The sequence below is a fragment of the Theobroma cacao genome, chromosome 9 (genome assembly GCF_053813885.1).
Source record: "Theobroma cacao isolate CCN51 chromosome 9, ASM5381388v1, whole genome shotgun sequence".
Taxonomy (NCBI): Eukaryota; Viridiplantae; Streptophyta; class Magnoliopsida; order Malvales; family Malvaceae; genus Theobroma; species Theobroma cacao.
The window spans coordinates 6,458,675-6,474,865 of record NC_142647.1 but is presented as its reverse complement, the minus strand read 5'-3'; the positions used below and the strand labels follow the sequence as shown (position 1 = coordinate 6,474,865).

Here is a 16,191-nt window from a genome sequence, read left to right as displayed (position 1 = left end):
ATAAAAATGAAAAAGGACTGAGGGGAACGGCTTAGTTATTCTCCATACCAAACGTGCCATTAGTGTTATGCTGTGAAAAGATGAAGTAATGGCTGCAACAACAGCCTCTGTTATGAACACGAGAAACAGGGATGAACAGAGCTTAAGTACCAGCAAAGAAAATCGCATCAAACATTAGCTTCATTCATCTGAAAGTTAATTACAAGTAATATATATGAATTATACATGATTAACACTTGTTATATTGCATGAACCAAGTGTTTAGGTTAAACAACACAGTGAACATGCATGGCTGCACGTTACAAAACAAGTTAATGTGCTATAAGTTTGCTTTACAGCAAACCAACGAGAGATCTTGTGCACGTGTACTCATCATGCAAGTATACACCTTAACAAATCAGGGCAGCTAGTTTGAATTATTTGTCCCTTATGTAGATAGTGCAATAAATCATCTCCTCGTTTATTATGATCAGCCTTGTCAAACTTTGTAAATTTAAGTCCGTATATATAAAGTATAGAGGTTAGGGAGCTGCAGTAATTGTTCGCTCCTTTTTCATAAAAAAAAAAAAAATGGATACAACTCGTAGGAAGTTTTTGAAGCTAGGAAGTTCAAGAACCAGATTTATGAGTTTGCCAGCTTGTGACGCATGCTTAATTGGATAAAATGTTGTTATATTTATGAACTGATGCCAGCTTCTGTGGCATTTTTATTGTTGTTTGCATTGCTGGGTTCACCATATAGTTTCTGGACTGGGTTTTTGTTTGTAAGAAGCAACTTTGAGGTTTGGCCGAAAGAAGTCATGGTCATGGTTTTCTGAGTTTTTGTGATCAGTTTCTAGCAGAAAGTAGCCATGCCGATATTTTGGTGATGGCTTCACGTCGAGTGCCTTGATTGATCACTCTTGAGTCAGGGCATCTTGACAATGGGAGTGTGTCTTAATTGATCGCTTTTTATGTCTTTTTGGAGGGGGAAAAGAATTCTCACTAGCGAAGTGAGGAGAAAAAAAAATTCTGAAAATCATTTAAAAGCATATATCAAATGCAGAAAGGATAAAATAGGTATGATATCAGTATCACATCTTTAAATAAATAAATATTAAAGACAAGACTCATATGTCCGACGATATATACAACTATATAACCTTTTACAACGAATTATCCATTTTTAATACTATCAGACCTAGATAAAATTATGATCAAAATTTAAAAAGTTTTGAGCAATTTACCTATTAAATTTCGATAAGATTGCCAATGTAAGGTTACCAATGGATGCGTACTTATTTTCCGTCACATCCACAGGCATAAGTTCTCCAATTCACTTTAGTAAACAAATTTCACAAGTCCGATTTACAATGAGAACCCAATTAAATTTCAATGAGAGCAAAACTCAAACTTGACTTTTGGTAGTCGTTACATGGTGCCACCAAAAAAAGTTGCAAGGATTTCAATGGAGCCAGTTACCCCATTGTAAAGCCGTAGCGGCATGCATTCATAAACTCTGCAAGACAAACCAAGTTCTTCATATATTTAAGTGCTCTACTAGCAAATATTAAATACATTTTCACCGTATAAATCCGGTTTACATGTTCCATTTTGCCCAAAACGCACAAGAGCACAATAAAAGAAACAGAATCACTTCCACAGCTTCCGCAAGGACATGTTTTTCTCCGTCTCCTTCTTCATCACCTTCGCCACTGCCATCTCAAAATCCTCTTGTGTTACATGGACTCTCCTTTCTCTCAAAGCAAACATCCCAGCTTCTGTACATACCGCCTGCAAAAGAAAGGAGTTCGTCAAACAAGCACCAAATACACAGGACTAAGTTGACAAACACTGGTTATTAATCAAAAGCCTTTTGCCTTCTCAAAGCAGCATCTGATTACCCAGATTCACGTGCATAAACATTTTCAATAAGTTTGTAATATGGGTTAAACAATCATCATAAACCTCATGGATGCTATAAGAAGGACCTCCAGCATAAATAGCAAGATATCAACTTGTGCCACAAAAAAAAAAAAAAAATCCACACAATTATGTCAAAAAACCTAACTGGGACTAAGGAACTTTCTTTTGTTAGTCAGAATCATAATTATAAGCGCCATCCAAGGCTTCTAGCACAACATTATAATAAAACCTTGAAACGAGAGAGCTAATAGTGTAAAATTAACAAAGCTTGAAACATAACAATCTTCAAATGACTTTCTTTGTCTCTGTGTGGTTGGGAGGTTACGGATAGGGACGAGGGGGAAGATCTAGAAGAAAAGATGCTATATGCAGCTTGCAACCATTGCAAGAATGGTATCTCTTTATCCAGAAAACACACACAATTTAATTGATCAAGTATCTGCAAACTTACCTTAAGCTCTGCACCAGAAGCACCATTCATCTTCTCTGCAATCTTCTTTAAATCAATCCCCCGCATCAAATTCATTCTTCTAGAATGTATTTTTAAGATATCCAGACGAGACTGCATATAATAGAAAAGATAACATAAGTACCAGCATAGCATCTGCACCGCATGCTCTCTAAAAACAGAAAAATTCTGGTACAAACTGTACCAGCAACACACTGCCATATTATGATTGCTCTATTCAATGAAGGTTCTGCACAATACCCCAAAAGGGTTGATCATTATGGCAAAAGAACCTCAACAACTACCTAATTGAAAATTTTTGCCTTTATAACAACGTCTGAAGTGACAGAAGAACCTTCTACTGGATAGTAGCAGCACATTACAACAGCAAGAGCATAATAAAAATTCGTTATGTCAGGAATCACTAGAGTCCATGACATGATAATGATTCTTTGTTTCTCCCCCCAGATATACATATATATATATATATATATATATAGAGAGAGAGAGAGAGAGAGAGTTAATACACAATGAGTTGAAAAAGAATTAATGCCAACCTTGACACATAACACAATCAATGATGCATAATCAATGAATTCGTGAGAGTTCCATATTTTCATCAAATACAACCCCCAACAAGGTGCCAATGAGGGAGTGGCTTTATAAAGCCCTAACATGAAAAAGATGGAGAAAGGTACTAAAATGCTTGCAGGGACATATAAATTAACAAAATAAATGGCATGTACCTCCTCATTAGGATTTGGAAATTCAATCTTCCTGTCAATTCGTCCTGGCCTAAGAAGAGCTTGATCCAAAATATCAATCCGATTTGTGGCCATCAGAACCTGTTCAGCAATGCATCAATACAGGTAAGGAGGCAATACAAATAGCTGCATGCAAACTATGAGATGTTCTTCCACATTCATTAGATTAGTATTTTCACAAAGCAATCACTACCTTGATCTTGTTAGATGCTTCAAATCCATCAAGCTGGTTGAGAAGCTCCAACATGGTCCTCTGCACCTCACTGTCACCATTGCCACTTCCAGATTCCATTCGAGCAGATCCAATACTGTCTATCTCATCCATGAATATAATCGACGGAGCATGCTCCCTGGAAAGGGCAAAAAAGAAAAACAGAGGAAGGAACCATTTAAGTAAAATAAGAAAGACAAAGCAAAATATAACAGCATGGTAGGTAATCAGACAGAAGCAGCTTTACTTCGTCTTTCAGGAAACAGAAGATCTGGCTATTGGCTAATGACTAATTCTAGATAGCAAGTAAGCTTTTCTTTTCTTGATCACAATCAAAAGGAAACGAGCTTTAAAATCAAATCCATATAGCTGCTATATTGAAAGAGTTTTACTTTGCTATTATATATAAGATATTCTGCATTTGCATTTATTTAAATTTATACATTATGGTGCTGGCTTAATATGCAAGTCTCATTCAACACTAAGATTCAAGGATAACAAGCAAGGAAAAAGAACAAACCTGGCCATAACAAAAAGTTCTCTAACCATTCTGGAGCCTTCTCCAATGTATTTCTGAACTAATTCAGAACCAGACACCCTGATAAAAGTACAATCAGTATGATGGGCCACAGCTCTAGCCAATAGAGTTTTTCCTGTACCAGGTGGTCCATACAGCAGGACGCCCTATAAATTTATGATAGAGAGCAAAATTTAGTCTTACAATTTAATCATATGGGAAACAAATCAACAAAATGCTATGACTTGGTACCATAATAGTACCTTTGGCTGAGCTATTCCAAGACTCTCAAACAATTCAGGATGTTTAATAGGAAGTTCTATGACCTGCAAAGTTTACCACATAGCAGGTGTAAAGAATTAAACCAATCCACGAAAAATATGGGACAAATAATTGAGAAACATTACAGATAAAGGAAAAAACCAAAAAGAGATCAGCCATAAATGAACAAATTAAGGAAGTGTGAGAGTAAACCTCTTTTATCTCTTTAATTTGTTGGTCAAGACCACCAATCATGTCATATGTAGAATCAGGAACTTTTTCAACTTTCATAAGATTAACCAAGGGATCTACTTTGCTTGGTAAGATCAGATGGAGCACATAGCTGTCATTGCGTAGAGCAACTCTTGTCGAAGGTGTGATTTTTGTGATATCAATATTCTTATCGATATCAACAACATATTTTCCTTCTGGATGAACCTGGAGAATAAAAGCAGAGTAAGATTGAAACACACACTCCATAAATGACACCATGGACTTCTTAAATTATCTACAGTTTTAAACAGTTTATGTTGAAGACATATTTTGAGTATTAAACAAGATGTTATTCCTATTAGTAAAGTTAAAGAGAGAGCTAAGAATTAAGTAGGGATAAAAGGATCACATACCTTGACTAGAACCTTGTTTTTACCCATAACTTTCACAACCTCACCAACATAGGATCCAGGCTCTTGAAGCAGCTGCAGTTCCTCTCTAAGCATTCTCACTATCCAGTATGCAAACATAATAAGTACTTCTACAAGAAACAGACTAAAAGACTGAAAGCACCAAAAATAAAGATTAAATTTTTCTTAAAAAAACATATTTCCCCCTAAGATTCAAGGCTCCATATATGCGTTTCTTTCTGAGAAGGGGCTATCATCAACAAAAATACTAAACAGAAGGCCCCACAACCATTGCACAATATTGTCACATGTATTAGATGCACTTTCCAAGTAAAAATGCAATGATGTTCAAATAAACCCCATCCACCCCTTCCAATCAGAAGACTATTAAACTGGTAAACACCAAAGTAAATGGCAATACCAACAGAAGATTATTACACAGCATTGACAATGGCCAATATTACCTTTCTATTTCAAAGGCACATAGTTTCCAACCATACAGAAAAAATGGATATATCAACGCAAATTTTATTGACAAGATCAAATGACAACTTCTGGCTACACTTTTTACTTGCAAAAATTGGGGCCTTCAAAATTCAACCAAAAGTTTTCATAATCTACTATTAACTTTCAGTTAAGACTTTCCCAGGTGGTGTTAAATTAGAATATTAATAAATTTTCCAATTCACTTCCATTGCATCAACCAAAAAGTTCTCTCAGATCTAGAACAAAGTCAACCAAACCTCTAAGCTCAATCAAATCTCTTGTTTCATTGCTTTTGATCAACTAACACAGCCCAATTTCCAAAGCAATCAGCAGATGTAATCACCACCTTAACCTCCACAAATTTCTAAACCAACAATCTTCCTCAGATTCTTGCTAAAGTTAATTCAACTAAATATCAAATTTTCTCACAGATCAAAACACAAAGTTAACAACTTTCCCTAAAATTTCAACCAAAACCCTAATCTCCAATCGACAATCTCAATCGAGCCCAAAAATTAAAAAAAATTAAGACAATAAATCGAAGTGAAAAATATAACATTAGGGTTAAAGTACCTCGAGAATTGAGCTCGTTGCGTTGGGCTTCCAGACGGTTGAGATTGTGGGTTTTCTGGCGGAGATTGAGCTGGAGCTCATGGATGTGTTGGAGATAGTATTGCCGGAGGCCTTCCCCCTGCTTGGCGCCGCTCTTGGCGGTGCACATCTCCTCCGTCGACGCCGGTTGCTTCCTCTCGATACCCACCGTGGCCATTGAGTCTTGCTTCTTAAAGTTTTTCGCTTTTTGTAAGTAGAATCGCTTCAGGGGATTTTATGGAAGGGGTTTTTCTTTGACAACAAGTTTTGATTGGGATTTTGAATTAAATACAGAGTTCTGACAATAAAAGTGTCCTAGAGTTCGGTGGAATTTCTGGCTTATTGGGTGACAGTAAGGTGGGTTGGGCCGTATTGAGACCCTTTTTTTAATTGGGCTGGGCTGGTATTCCACCTTGTTGGGCTGTAGCCTGATTTCCTTCTTTAAATTTTGCTTTCATTAAAAAAGAAAAAGCAGAGTGGGAAAATTAGGTGTGAAGTCAGCCTTGTAGAATATAAGGGGAGATCCATAGCAGGTTTGTCCTTGCGCCTAGCCCTTTGATTCTTCCTAGCTCTGTACCTGACTCCGGACTCCTGTAAAACATTTAGTTTCTTCTCGTTTTCCCTAACATTTTTGCACCACCATCTCACTCAGAGCCCAGGGTTAGGAGGTGTGGATTCACGCTATCATATCCCAAATCTCACTAATCAAAAAATACAAGCGTCTTCCCACCTGTATTTAAGTACCGCCATTTCTTTTGTTTTTTTCTCTGCTACTAATCTTCCTCTGTATCTGTACATTCTGATCCCAAAAAGAATACCCAGAAAGAAAGGAACCCAAGTTGTCTTTTTATTCTTTGGACTTGTGTAGATTTGTAAGGATTAAAGGTTGTTTTTCTCGTTTTGTTTAAAGATCACAAAAACAAGAACGGGATTTTTTTTTTTTTGTGTGTTTGATTTGTAACTAAAAGAATAAAAAAATGGATAAGAAGAGGATTGCGGTCCCACTTGTATGCCATGGCCATTCACGTCCCGTTGTGGATCTCTTTTACAGCCCTGTTACTCCAGATGGCTTTTTTCTCATTAGTGCCAGCAAAGGTAATTACTATTTAGTTGGTCTAAGATTAAATTTTTGAGTAAAATGATTTATGATTTATTGTATCTGGAAATAAATTTTTATACAAGTAATCCATTATCTTAAATTGCGATTTTTTATCTCGTTTTAGGCTAAGCTCTAGTCTATATTTTATTGATTTGATATCATTAGATATAAGCCTTTATATGTATGAATTGTGGTAATAATTTGTGTATTATAAATTTTACGACCGCAATTCTTCATAGAACTGAGAGATAAGCACTTCTGTAGAGGGATAATTAAATATTGATCTCATGGTCATAAAAAAATGGGGCTTTACTCGTCTGCTTCAGATTCCAGTCCTATGCTGAGGAATGGAGAGACTGGAGATTGGATAGGAACGTTTGAAGGACACAAGGGAGCGGTGTGGAGTGTTTGCTTGGATACAAATGCTTTACGTGCCGCTTCCGGTTCTGCTGACTTTACTGCGTATGTGATCCTTCTTGACCTTACAATATGTTGTTTTTTAACTCAGAAAGTTGTATGATTTGTTTTGTTTGTCATTCTCTTAGTTGTTATATATGCGGATTGCCTATTAATACAAAATGTCTTGGAACATCTCAAGAGCCTTGTGGGAAATTCTTTATATGTTTACAGCATTGAGAGACTCTATGTCATTATAGTTTGTCCTTTTGCATCATTCTTTTTTCTTGTGCCTGCTCCTTACATATTCCTGTTTAATGATGTCTTGTTGATTGATTTACAAATACTATATTCTATCACTCAAAAGTGGACCATAACTCTTAATAAAGATTTGATATGCTCTAGATAGCTGCTCATACTTGAACTCTTACCACTTTAGTTTGAATTGAGATCTTGTAACTGGAGTGGCATGTGTTGTTTCATCTGCTGTTTCTGGATGGAGTTGTTCAATAATAAAAAGTTTACATATCCTGTGAAATGCTTTTTTTTTCTTTGCAGGAAGGTATGGGATGCACTAACAGGTGATGAATTGCACTCATTTGAGCACAAGCATATAGTTCGAGCCTGTGCTTTTTCAGAGGTAAAGTTGGTTCTTTCATTCTGTTTAAACTTTCACTTAGGTAATTCCTAATTGTGTTCTGAAGTGAGTGTATATGAGGGAATATGGTAGGAAAATGGAAGAGAGATATGGTGTTTGAACTGTGTAACAGCTAATGTGGGTGCATGAACCATCAACCTTTTGATAAATGGATATTTTTACAATATTGTAGACAGGTTGTTGTACAGCTTTCTAGGTTACTATGGCCCTCATTATTAACTTTTGAAAGTAAAATTAATTGCTTCTGCCAAACCCTTGCAGTAGTTGTGAATAGTAATGCCTGTTACTAAATCAAAGCTAACTCTGCAACAGTTCAGTTCTTAGGTGGTTTCTCCTGATCTTTATTTTCTTTGGTTAACTCGACAAATAAATGTTAACCATGTTTGAATTTTGAAGGCCTGATTAACATTAAAGAGTAGTTGTCATAACTATCATCATCTTTTTGTTCGTCTTCTTCTTTGCGCAAGGAATTTATTAGAAGATTCTAACTAGTAACACCACAACAGGTTATCTAGTAATGTGTTTAACTTTCAGCCAGGAACGTCTTTCTTTTCTGGTGTTACAGATGTAGCTGGACCTTTTTTCCATTGATAAAGCCATAAGAATTACTACTTTATCTTACTATAGAAAGCCATAGTAAAAAAATTCTGAATTGACATTAGTGCAGTTTTGTCCAAATTCAAAGTCATAGGATCCATGGTGAAACTTGAGATTATTTAAAGCTAGTTATTTCATTGTTCTATGTTATTGGCAAACAGTAATAGTTGCAGTTGTGTTTAAAGGTATTTGCTCATCTCCAGTAAAATTCTGTTATGGAATGGTTGGCTTTGTTGTACCCCTAATTACTTTTTTCTTGACCGAGTACCCCTAATTTTTTAGCATGTCTGTTTGTTTTACTTATTATTCTTAGTTATTCATCTTATTCAAGGGCTTTTGATCTGGTAACAGGATACACACCTTCTATTGACTGGGGGAATAGAGAAAGTCCTCCGTATTTATGATTTGAATTGTCCAGATGCACCTCCAAGAGAAGTGGACAAATCTCCTGGTTCAGTCAGAACTGTTGCATGGATGCATAGTGATCAGACAATATTAAGTTCTTGCACTGATATGGGGGGTGTCAGGTATCCTTATCTTGCCATGTTTGAAGGTTCTGTAATGTAATTTCTGTAACATGTGTGGTTCATTGTTCTTAATAAACAAGCATTTTAGTTGTATTTTTGTTATTTATATGTGTGGAAGGTTGTTGTCTTGTTGTATAAACTGTATTGGATCACCTCAAAATTCTTTTGCAATTTCTGGTACCACGATACTCTTTTAGAGTTTTTGAGATCAAATCCTTGGATGCATGAATTTCAGTGGGGGCAAGGTTTTTAAGTTTTTGTAAATTTTCTTCCTGTTTAGCCCAGAGGGAGGAAGCAACTAGATGGATGAGTAGTTGCAGATGCTTGCCTGCTTGTTGATTTAATAACCTTTTTACCTAATCTAAAGCATAGTTTTAACAGTGTATATAACTAGGTTGAGTTTACCCACAAGGCTGTTATTAACCTACTATATATACTGCTTATCTTGATTTTTAACGGCATTTTTCTCTCTCCTAGTGCTGAATTTCTTAGTGACCATACAGATTATGGGATGTAAGGAGTGGTAAAATAGTTCAAACACTAGAGACCAAGTCCTCTGTGACCAGTGCTGAAGTGAGTCTAGATGGTCGATATATCACAACTGCAGATGGATCTACGGTTAAGTTCTGGGATGCAAACCAGTAAGATGACTTTTAAGCCTGATATGTTGGCTTTTTGTGCTAGAATTTCTGCTTTTATTGATTACAGTATGCTGTGCATTATGCCTTTACTTCAGCTTTGGGTTGGTAAAGAGCCACAACATGCCATGCACAGTTGAATCAGCTTCACTGGAACCAAAGTATGGAAATAAATTCGTTGCTGGAGGGGAAGATATGTGGGTTCGTGTTTTTGATTTCCACACTGGGGATGAGATAGGTATGTTCTCAAACATAAAATAGGAGTGGACTTGATGACAGAATTCTGATTAGTGTGTGAATTTGGTGCTTAAATTCAAATATGATATGTGATACTACTCCTAATTCCGTAAATACTAGAAAAGATTGGTAGCTGTAGTTTGTTCAGTAGATTTGGTGCTTGAATGCAAATATCATACTGATCTAGCGTTTTCTGTTTGTTTCTGTTTCTGTATGGGAACTTGCATTTTCCTGTAATTACTGATTTACATCTGGTGTGCAGCATGCAATAAGGGTCACCATGGTCCTGTACATTGCGTGCGGTTCTCACCAGGAGGGGAATCATATGCCTCAGGATCTGAGGATGGAACCATTAGAATATGGCAGACAGGCCCTTTGACTCATGACGACGCTGAATCGATGGCAGCAAATGGGTCAGTTGGACAGGTGAAGGTGTCTGCGGAAGAGGTTTCGCGCAAGATTGAGGGTTTCCACATTGCAGAAGAGGTGAAGACCAAAGAAAAAGAAGCAGGGAATGAGTAACGTGGGGGATGGTTTCGAGCTGTCTCTGCTGGCATAGCCGCATCAAGCCAAGATCTTCTGGATAGTTTACCTTATCAGAGATAGATAGACTAGCCCATTTTTTTTTTTTTTTGTGTAATTTCTAGTCTTGGTGCATTTAACATATATAGACTAGACCAAAAATGTTTTGTCAAAGTTATAGTGGCATCTAAACTTTATGGTGCTCTCTCTGCATTCTGTGCGTACTGGTATTACTATATACTAAAGAAGGGTTCAATCACATAACAGTGTCACCTCTCTTTGATGGTAATATTCGTACAACAGTGCAGTCTTTTTTTTTTCTTTTTTTGGTTGTCTCTTCTACCTTTTATGGATTATAATTTTTTCTCTATAATGCTTTGAATTTGTGTTATTCTCTTGTATTTTTTTCCTTATCACTTTATTAATGTAGTCTTTTCATCTAATTCATTAACGAATATAATTTTCCACATTATAATTATTAGTAATAAAAAAGAACTAATTGCAATGATAAATTTATGAATTTAGTTAACATTTTTATGATTATTATTGATTTGGCTACTTCATATGTAATTTTTCACTTTTTTCTTTTTTTATGTAATTAACAATTAAGTGTAAATTGTGAATTATACTGATAAATCTTGGTTGGATTAACATTTTAATAAATATATTAATTAACTTATAATTCAAAGTTATAAATGATGTGAACCTACCATTTATGATTATTTATAGAAGTCCTATTAATTTAGAAAAAAAAATATCTGTGATTTTATTTCATTGATTGAGTTAGTATTGAATTTATATACATTTTTAAAATAAAATTTGGTCAATTAAAAAGAACCCTTTATTAAATGTATCTACTTAAATGTCAACAAGATATGCGTTTACTTAAATCTAATCTCCATAACATTTTAATTTACTAATATTAATTAGAAATAAAAGTAATATACTCGTCACAACAACGTACACTTACTTAGCTTATGATCTCTAAACACTAAAACGTGTAATCTTGCGATCACTTTGAAACATCTAATTCAATAGCATAAACTTAGCCCTTGTGCCTTATAAAATTTTGATGCATTTAATATTAAAAATAGTTAAAGTACTAGCTTAATCTGCACAAGTTAGACAAAATCATAGTATAGTAAAATTTTTATAAATTAACACTCGATAAATTAATAATTTTAATTAAATAATTTTTTATTGATCTCTATTAATACCAACATGATAAATTAATAATTTGTTAAATTTATAAAATAACACATTTTAAAACAAACACATAAGTTTCACTTGATATATAAATTAATAATCTCTTTATATATCAAATTATATTTATACATAATTTATTTATAAAATTTTTATAAAATATAACTCAAATGTTGTTTTTTTTTTTTTTAAATTGATATATTCTTAGATCTCATCCCTAACTTTTCTTAGTGCGTTAAGAAGCTTTGATATAGTATTCTCGTATTATAAGATTAAATTATACAATGTAGTTGTTACTTTGAGTGTATCTTTACATAAGACAAACTCCAATACAAAACTATAGTCTTGAGCTTTTTTTTTTTTGTCATTTCCTATGACGTTTTTAATAATTTACTCGATATAAATAATGATAATTCATAATTCAATAATTAGGTAATATTAATGTAATCACAATACATAATGCATGTATTAAGTTCAATATTTTTAAAAAAATAAAAAATATCTTGATAAATTAATTTTTTTGTTAATTAATGTATAAATTAATAAATTATTAATTTATCGATAAAATAATATATTGATTAATTAATAAATAAATTTTCATGGTCAGATTAATATTAATTTTTAGAAATTTTATTATATTTAATTTTAAAAACACAAAATATAAAAAATCAACTTACAAAATCAAAACTTTATTTATTCTATAAATTCAATTTTTGCAAAGGTATGTCACTAACTTTGAGGAGTCAACCGGCATACAGTATATATTATAGACCAATGGCCGGTGGCTAAAGTAAACAATAACATTAATTAAATGGAAATAAATCGATAAAAAATAAGGTAAAATAATACTCCACTTTTAAATTTTAATTGAAATTTCAAATAAGTCTATTAATTTTTAAAATAAATACTCTACTCTAAGAATGCAAACATCATATTATGAAAAGATTAAAATATTTTTTTTTATTACATTAAAATTTTATTAAAATATTTAAAATAAAAATAAAAAGCTCTTATCAATGCTCCTCAACTCCTCAAGAAAGGGGAGCATCGATCGAGAGGGGAGCCCTAGTTGTGCTCCCTTGGGAGCCTCGATCAGGTTCACCAGATGGGGAGCTATTTTTAATTAATAAAAAAATTAATAAAATTATATAATAATAATTTTAAAAATTAATTAAGACTAAATTATTTTTTTATTTTTATCATGTCATTAAATTAACAAAAATATTAATAATTAACTAAAAATTGTACCTACCTGTTTAATAAAAAATATTTTTTTAAGATAATATATATTTTAAAAATTAATAAATTTTCATGTAATTTCAATTAAAAATTTGAGATGAGGTATTTTATCTTAAAAAATAATATTTACCATTATCGTAATTTCATAGAAACAATAGGGTCACTTCAGTCAAAGAATCCAATATAAGTATCCCTTCCGTTCCGATTCCAAACGCTCTCTCTGTTTCTTATCTGCGAGACCTCAAACTTTGTCTTCCGTTGTTTGCCCACAAAAATTCTGTGTTTCGTTTCCATTTTATCTGTAATATCTTGGGTTCGTTCTTATTTTTGGCGGGAAAGATGTCTGGAAAAGGCGCGAAAGGTTTGATTATGGGCAAAACCTCCGCTGCTGCCAACAAGGACAAAGACAAGAAAAAACCTATCTCTCGGTCTTCTCGAGCGGGCCTCCAGGTAGATCTTTCTTTTGTCCTTTCCAATTCCTTGTTCTTATGGTAATATTTTTTAAATTTTTTTTTGTTATTTGGGGTTTTGACCCTTTTGTTTATGGATACGAATTTATCCTCTAAATCTTGCGGGGTTTTGTTTTGAGTACCTGATAATGATTTGATAAGAAATAATGAATTAATCTACCTACTTACTAATTATAGTAGGATCTGCTTTTAGTGCCGGCTTTTGGGTTTTGGTGTTTAATTCATTAACTATGGTTAATAGTTGATGACTAAGTTGCCCACTGTTATTTTTCATTTTTCGTCCTTCGGGTTAGACAATAAGAGGATTTGTAGTGTAATTTTTTTTTTTATATATCCTTCTCCTTGGCACAAGGATGCCAAGGGATGCTATGCCAGCCAAAGCCAAATGATATTGCTCGTTATTGTTTGTCTGTAATATCCTAGCAATTTAATGAACACGTGTTTCAGTCATCCAAGATGCCTGGAGTTCATAAATGGACCTTGGATTTCTGGCATGTGATTTAGCTGGTTCAACAGTCACTGTAGTTTGAAAAAAGCCTCTAATGAACGGTGTGTGTGTGTGTGTGTGTTGTCATTGAACGGGCACATGAAAGTTTCATTGATATGGGTGGAGTGTATTGGGATGTTTGGATCGCCAGGTCCCATAAATCTGTTCATGCCATAGGTTGTTCACTTGTGCCAAGTGAGTATAATGGTATAGATAGTTTATAGTTGCTATTTATCTTCAGTATTTCTCCAATTATATCTGGCATGAAATAATTGAATGTGCTTTTGCTGTGGTTATGCTGTGTTGCTCTTGATCTATTTTGAATCTTTGGGACCTGAAGTGGTATCTCATAGCCAATTGTTTTTGAGTATGTTTTCTGTTTGTTTTGATTAATATCACTTTTATAAGTTGTTACTCGCCAATTGCTTCTTTTTACATCATTAGAGGTTGGAGTTGCATGCTATGTTTCCTTCGTTTGTGAATTTTTGCTATAATGTGTAACCTGCAGTTCCCAGTGGGTCGGATCCACCGTCTACTAAAGTCAAGGACCACCGCACATGGGAGAGTAGGAGCCACTGCTGCTGTTTATTCTGCTGCTATCCTGGAATATTTGACTGCAGAGGTGTTGGAGTTGGCTGGAAATGCAAGCAAGGATCTTAAGGTGAAACGTATTACCCCCAGACACTTGCAGCTTGCTATCCGTGGTGATGAGGAACTTGATACCCTGATCAAGGGAACCATTGCTGGCGGTGGTGTGATTCCGCATATCCACAAGTCACTCATTAACAAGTCATCCAAGGACTAGACTATAATGGGCTATTTCTTGTAGAGATTTGCCAAGTCTCTATCTGAGCTGCATTTCCTTGGTGTGAGCCTGAGACTAAAATTATAAATTTGTTAGGTTCTGATATGACAGTTAGGTCATGCATTATTGTGTTTAATTAATTTGTTGATACTTATGCTTAATCTTCTTTCAGCTGCTGGACTTGGTTTGTTTTTTTTTTTTTTCATTTCTTCTCCTTTTCCAATATATATGCTGTCAATATTGACATTGGCATATTGTTTAGCAGATTGACATAGTGGCTGTTGCGTGGTTAACATATATGACCAGCTTTAGGGTTATTGATGTATTGTTTGGAAGTCGTTATTTTGAGATTTAGCAAAGAATATCAGGAAATTATCATGTATTCTTGAGCTGCTTTCATTTTGCCCGATTTTTACTTTTAATTTTTTAAATCTGGAATGGCTGAGAATGGCATACAGAAGAAGCCTAAATCATCAAGTCTTTCTTTGTGATCACTTTGGTAAATTTTGAGCCAATTCATAGACAAAATTTTGGACGCAATGCAAGTGCTCAAACATGCAACTACGCACGGTTCCTCGTTGGTTTTCCAGTCACTAAAGCTACATAATCTCGCCTGTTGATTACTGCTGGAGGATTAGTTATCGTGATATTCTTGTTTAAAGATATGTGACCTTCACAAAGCAATGGCATAGAACATTTCACAGCGGAGGCGTACACAATTTAACAACCATTTTCCAATGAATGAGGACAGAGAAACCCTCTATGCTTTCAGTGGCATGTTTCATTTCTTCCCTAGCTTCCGCTCGTTTTACCAGATTAACACGAGTACAGCGGATGTATTATGTACTTACCATCATGCTTGGCTGACAAGCATCTAAGTGGGGTTTCAGGATTCATTAAACTTCAGCTTCCTGATGGAAAACAGTGGCCTGTGCGATGTCTTTATAGAGGAGGCAGAGCTAAGTTCAGTCAGTGTTGGTATGAATTTACATTGGAGAATAATTTGGGGGAAGGAGATGTCTGTGTCTTTGAGCTGCTCAGATCGAGGGAATTTGTGCTCAAAGTTACTGTATTTCGTGTCCTTGAAAGCGCAGGACTAATGAACCGGCCTCAATAAAATGCCTACTGAGTTAAACCAGCTTGAGTATAGTGGCCGGTAATTTCAGGAATGTCAAAACTATTAAGTAACTCCTCTTTTTCAGGTGACATGTAACTGATCTGGGTCCTTCATAAGAAATTTAGATGCCGTGCCATTTTGATGTCCATAAGCTTTAATGGGACTTTTTAGCAGCTTAGGAGAGTGGATACAAAAATTTTGTGGCTTGACTAGGTCTATAAGTAGAATGTCCAATGAAGCTGCCGTTGAGTTGGATTGGAAAAATGGGCCTTGGACTTGATTTTATGGTTTGTTTGATTGGTTTGAATTTAAAAAAAAAAAAAAAAAAACACGAGTGGCTACTTTCATAGCACTGCAATTAGAGCCACCCTAACAGAATACCACAACCAG

At 34.6% G+C, this 16,191-nt stretch overlaps 3 protein-coding genes across 3 annotated transcripts; 2 read left to right on the top strand and 1 right to left on the bottom strand.

The window, feature by feature from the left end:
* Nucleotides 1-1,433: 1,433 nt before the first annotated feature.
* On the bottom strand, nt 1,434-6,093 carry LOC18588693 (26S proteasome regulatory subunit 8 homolog A). The gene is made up of 9 exons (XM_007013269.3): nt 5,789-6,093; nt 4,733-4,830; nt 4,320-4,544; nt 4,109-4,171; nt 3,849-4,012; nt 3,311-3,467; nt 3,100-3,198; nt 2,357-2,467; nt 1,434-1,773 (listed from the first exon to the last, which is right to left on the bottom strand). The coding sequence occupies exons 1-9, from the start codon at nt 5,982-5,984 to the stop codon at nt 1,633-1,635; spliced, it is 1,254 nt and encodes a 417-aa protein (XP_007013331.1). The 5' UTR covers nt 5,985-6,093; the 3' UTR covers nt 1,434-1,632.
* A 256-nt stretch (nt 6,094-6,349) lies between these two features.
* Nucleotides 6,350-10,744, top strand: LOC18588692 (uncharacterized). The gene is made up of 7 exons (XM_007013267.3): nt 6,350-6,901; nt 7,232-7,367; nt 7,860-7,941; nt 8,908-9,083; nt 9,587-9,724; nt 9,820-9,959; nt 10,221-10,744. The coding sequence occupies exons 1-7, from the start codon at nt 6,784-6,786 to the stop codon at nt 10,478-10,480; spliced, it is 1,050 nt and encodes a 349-aa protein (XP_007013329.3). The 5' UTR covers nt 6,350-6,783; the 3' UTR covers nt 10,481-10,744.
* A 2,383-nt stretch (nt 10,745-13,127) lies between these two features.
* Nucleotides 13,128-15,066, top strand: LOC18588691 (putative histone H2A variant 3). The gene is made up of 2 exons (XM_007013266.3): nt 13,128-13,372; nt 14,388-15,066. Exons 1-2 carry the CDS (start codon nt 13,262-13,264, stop codon nt 14,682-14,684), a joined length of 408 nt encoding a protein of 135 aa, XP_007013328.1. The 5' UTR covers nt 13,128-13,261; the 3' UTR covers nt 14,685-15,066.
* The last annotated feature ends 1,125 nt before the right edge of the window (nt 15,067-16,191 follow it).

Bases quoted from the DNA above. Each gene is read 5' to 3' on its own strand.
- LOC18588692 (XM_007013267.3), top strand. From the start codon at position 6,784: ATGGATAAGAAGAGGATTGCGGTCCCACTTGTATGCCATGGCCATTCA. The intron at 6,902-7,231 runs GTAATTACTATT...CGTCTGCTTCAG, and splicing joins TCTCATTAGTGCCAGCAAAG to ATTCCAGTCCTATGCTGAGG. The intron at 9,084-9,586 runs GTATCCTTATCT...GTGACCATACAG, and splicing joins ACTGATATGGGGGGTGTCAG to ATTATGGGATGTAAGGAGTG.
- LOC18588693 (XM_007013269.3), bottom strand. From the start codon at position 5,984: ATGGCCACGGTGGGTATCGAGAGGAAGCAACCGGCGTCGACGGAGGAG. The intron at 4,831-5,788 runs GTACTTTAACCC...CATACTGGATAG, and splicing joins CAACGAGCTCAATTCTCGAG to TGAGAATGCTTAGAGAGGAA. The intron at 4,172-4,319 runs GTTTACTCTCAC...TAAACTTTGCAG, and splicing joins AAATTAAAGAGATAAAAGAG to GTCATAGAACTTCCTATTAA.
- LOC18588691 (XM_007013266.3), top strand. From the start codon at position 13,262: ATGTCTGGAAAAGGCGCGAAAGGTTTGATTATGGGCAAAACCTCCGCT. The intron at 13,373-14,387 runs GTAGATCTTTCT...TGTAACCTGCAG, and splicing joins CTTCTCGAGCGGGCCTCCAG to TTCCCAGTGGGTCGGATCCA.